The sequence below is a fragment of the Meleagris gallopavo genome, chromosome 19, assembly GCF_000146605.3.
Source record: "Meleagris gallopavo isolate NT-WF06-2002-E0010 breed Aviagen turkey brand Nicholas breeding stock chromosome 19, Turkey_5.1, whole genome shotgun sequence".
Taxonomy (NCBI): Eukaryota; Metazoa; Chordata; class Aves; order Galliformes; family Phasianidae; genus Meleagris; species Meleagris gallopavo.
Window position 1 is genome coordinate 7980191 of NC_015029.2, and position 4312 is coordinate 7984502.

The 4312-nt window shown below is 49.3% G+C and overlaps 1 protein-coding gene across 1 annotated transcript in view; it reads left to right on the forward strand.

The window, feature by feature from the left end:
• The first annotated feature begins 3068 nt into the window (after positions 1-3068).
• UBAC1 (UBA domain containing 1) overlaps positions 3069-4312 on the forward strand; it is a 25650-nt gene continuing 24406 nt past the window's right edge. Inside the window, exon 1 of the mRNA XM_031556280.1 lies at positions 3069-3155. Coding sequence (XP_031412140.1) covers positions 3069-3155 — 87 coding nt within the window. The remainder of the gene's footprint in view (positions 3156-4312) is intronic.

Consider the following 4312-nt stretch of genomic DNA (forward strand, 5'->3'; position numbering starts at 1 on the left):
GATGTGGCCCCGTCCCTGAGCTGCTGCCCGGGGCACGGGAGGTGTGCAGTGCTGGGGCTGGGGGTGCCCCGCTGCCTCTCTGCAGCCCCGAGTGTGAATGAAGGGTGAGATTTATGTCGGAGAGGAGCAGCGAGCAGCGGCCATAAATCACAGCCATGAGCGCTCCCTGCACCGGTGGCTGAGGAACACTTCACGGCTTTTCTTATTTATATGCATCTTTTGCACCGAGCCATTTTATAATAGACTGTGGAGCAGCACTCCAGCACCGACGACGGCTGATATATATCGTGCAGGACAGAAAATACAAATAAAGGGTGAAGGGTGGGAGCTGCATCATTCGGCTGCTCACAGCGCTGCCTCCCCTCGCCCGCCAGGCCCTCGGCTGCTCTGCCTCTGTGCTGACCCTGCTGGGTGGCTCTGGAGCCCACGGTGATGCCACCACGGTGATGCCTGGGCCTTGCGGGTGGCTGCGGTGGGATGAGCCGTGGATGGGCGCTGCTGGGCTGCACCAGGATTGGGGCAGCAGTGGGCAGTAAGAGGGTCAGGTAATGAAGTTGCTGGTAGCTGTTGGGTAATTAATGAGTGGCCGCTGCCCCCCATCCCGAGGTGGGCTGCGGTGGGGCTGCGGGGTGAGCTGTCCCCATAATGGCAGAAGTTACCAATAAAGGAGTGCTGAGACACGGAGTAGGAGGGGAGAGAAACCCAGAGGGGCTGTAATCTCACACACTGGCCCCGGCTGAAGTTACAGGACATAAATTACGGTGCTTAAAAGCTTCTATAATTTCCCTTCTATTTGATTCACCATAAAGCACCGTGATGCCCTCTGCATCCCACCGCCTGATTATACGTTCGTACCAAGACACAGCTTACGCTTAAAATAACATTACTGGCAGGGAGATGGACAAGAGAATTCATTTGAATGGAAATCGATTTGATTAGAAAAGTAAATTACCCCAACAATCCGAGCAGCATATTGCGGTGCTGAAGAATAACAATAATACAAACCTGTGGCAGCACAGAGCTGGAAGTGCTATCTGTGACACTGGGTTTGCACGACATGTGGGCAGCTCCGGCCGTGGGCATGGCTGTGTCACATCCTTCTGTCCCCAGAGGGGGCACAGGTGGGGACGTGGCACGATGGGACTGAGCCCATCCATGGGGCAAAGGTTCCCCATCCTCATGGCAGCTGCTGAGCACCAGCATGGCCGAGCTGCACGTCGCTGCACTGGGTTATTTTACAAATAATCAATTGGTATTTAATTCCCATGCGATAACTGTCTTATTAAATCTAAATTTAATGTGTATTTGGGAAACCCTAATTTAAAGTGTTACTGCATGCGCCATCTGGCGTGCTCTCTAAATACAAATGCAATAACATAATTCAGAATTACATCATAAAAGTAAGTTATAAGAGATTAAAATGCACAGCTCTGTTCTTCAGTCAAGGCGGCTTTTATGCTTTTTCCCCTGATTTAGACACAGATCACAGCCAAAGCATCCCTGCCCCGTGAATGATGCTCTGCAGGGATTTCGGGCAGCAGACGCCGGCGCTTTGGGGTTGCAGTGCTTTGGGGGCACAGGGCCACACATCCCACTAACCCAGTGCTGCCTAAACCCAGTCTGATAGAGACCACGCTTGGGTGCATCAATGGGTCTTCATCCCAGCAGTAAATCTAATACCTTTGCAGAAAAACCACCCTATTTTCTCTCTATGTTGAATGAAACATGAGATTCCTTAATAGAGAGGGAAATTAAAATCTAGTTTTATTGCAGTTCCTGTAACTGGTATCTAAGCTATTAATAATCAATCCATTCTTGCTTAAAAGCCAACATTTATCACGCCAGCTAGGATGAGCTGACGGGCACTGGGGGGAAAGTACAATTGACTGCAATTACACTTTGAAAAATGTTATCTGTGCCACTGACCACTGGGGATAAATGATGAGATTTCATTTGTTTCTTCAAGCTCGAGCTTCTTCTTCCCAACTTCTTCCTTTTATTGCTGTTTCTTCCTTCTGGCCACAGCTTGGGTGGGCAAGGAGGTGCTGAAAGCCTGCAGTGTGTGGGGTGGGGGCAGAGAGGAAGGGGTGTGGGCAGCCCAGAGGGACCCTGCATACAGCAAGGGCCACATGGGGACACTGCTCCCTGCATGTCCCTGTAGGATATTGCACAAGGGACACTGCTCCCTGCATGTCCCTATGGGATACTGCACATGGGGACACTGCTCTCTGCATGTCCCTGTGGGATATTGCACATGGGGACACCACCCCTTGCACACCCCTATGGAACACTGCACATAGGAACATCACTCCATGTTTCTCCCATGGGGTTTATTGGTTTTCTCTTTGTGTTCTACAATGGGGAGGAAGGGGCCAATGCAGGAATTACTTTGCCTGATTTGCTGGGACTTGGGACCCATCCGACCATCATCTCCTGCAGCAATGTTGCACTCCTTCTGACAATTCTCTAGACTCCAAACTTTTCAAATGAGTTTTTTGCAATTTAAAATTAATAATTGTTCTGTCTAGAATGGGGATAATTAAATGCCTGTTCATCCTCATTATTGTCAGCCTTGTGATTTGTTGTTTTCTCTGTAATAAAATTAACCGGTTTAACTAATGGGTGCCAAAACTTGATAATTAAAGCTGAGCAAATAATTTGCAGCAAACAATTCACCCGCTGGGCCTGGCAGGGCTCAGGGCTTTTACCAGGGCCTTTCCTGAAGCTTTCTAAGAAAAAAGGCCTCCCATAGCAGGATGGGTTGTGCACGACCACCTGGTAATGAGGGATAGAACCAAAATTAGGAACAGTTTCTGCTCTGTAAGAGCGATGGTGCACTGGCATGGGCTGCCCATCCCCAGGGATGTTCCAGTGCTGCACTGGGGGATGTGTTGGTGCGGTGGGTGTGGGTGGGCCTGGGGATTTCAGAGGGCTTTTCCAGCCTGAAAGGTCCTGTGATTGCACGATTCTATGATTCCATCCTGGCTGCCCATCAGTAGAACCCAAGGCAACGCATGGAGAGCCCAACGCCTGCGATGGGGAGGGGGAAATGCCATCTCCAACCAAGAATGGACCTTAAAATGAGCGCTATTGGCAAGGCTCCATTCTGCCAGCAGCTGAAGGGCCGTTCAGAGGTGCTGCAATTAATGACGAAGGTGATGCTGCCGTTGCAACACAAGAGGCCACGAATGAGGCAGCGACAGGAGGTGCAGCACAGTTTGTCACTGCCCCAAAGGGTTACGGGGTCCGGTGGTGTGTGAGGAGCAGCACAGCTCTGCCCCCAGCTGTGCACGCGGCCAACGGGGCTCAGATGGATCCGATAGGAAATGCCTCCTCCCTATAACTTTAAATTAAAAAAGCAATGTGCTGTTTATTGGTTCTTGCCAGTGCCTCCGGAGCGGCGGGCTCATAAAGATCATATTACAGTACAAGCCATTATGCAAAGAGTTTACTATATATACATTTCTAAATGCTTCAGCAAACAGCAGCCTGCTTACGAGCAGAGCAGGATAACTGGTTCGTTTGGGGTAACAAATGATCCTTGATTTGATTTTAAATGCAATGACAGCAAAATTTATTTCTTATTTAATCACTTGCCGGAGCAGTTGAGGATGGGGTGGCATTAAACCACACAATGCAGCGTATGGGAACTGAATCCTCTGAAATAGGCATAAGAATATATTATGTTTATAGGATAGAAAAAGATTGTACAGCAATGCGTATAACGAGAATGGGTATTTTTGTCATTTATACAGTAGCTTATATCATTATTTCTTCCCACTTCCAATTTTTCAGTAATAAAAATACAGGGGATGTGATTCTCTTTGCATTACAGATAAACCATCTTGATTCTTTATTAAATATTTTTATTAATCTGAAGTACTACAAAGCATTTGAGCAGATAAATCAGGCTCCGAATAGTCATTTCCTCTCCGCTATGGCTCTATAAAGTGGATTCATTTATGAGCGTGCAATACCAGAAAAGAAGGTTTCCATATTCATTAATGCATTCCCTTATGTTCCTATTTTCACACCCGCGCCGTGCGGGAGCACTGGGCCAGCAGATCCCCCAGCAAAGCACAGCTCAGCCATCCCATGGTGCTGGTGGGGTTACCGTGCTGATGCGACTCCCAGCTCCTGAGCCCAACCTTGGCACTGAAGCCAGCAGGCAGCCCTGGGGCTGGGGATGGGGCTGGAGGTGGAATGGGGATGGGGATGGGGATGGAGATGGGGATGGGGAAGGGGATGGAGATGGGGATGAGGAAGGGGATGGGGATAGAATGGGGATGGAATGGGGATGGGGATGGGGATG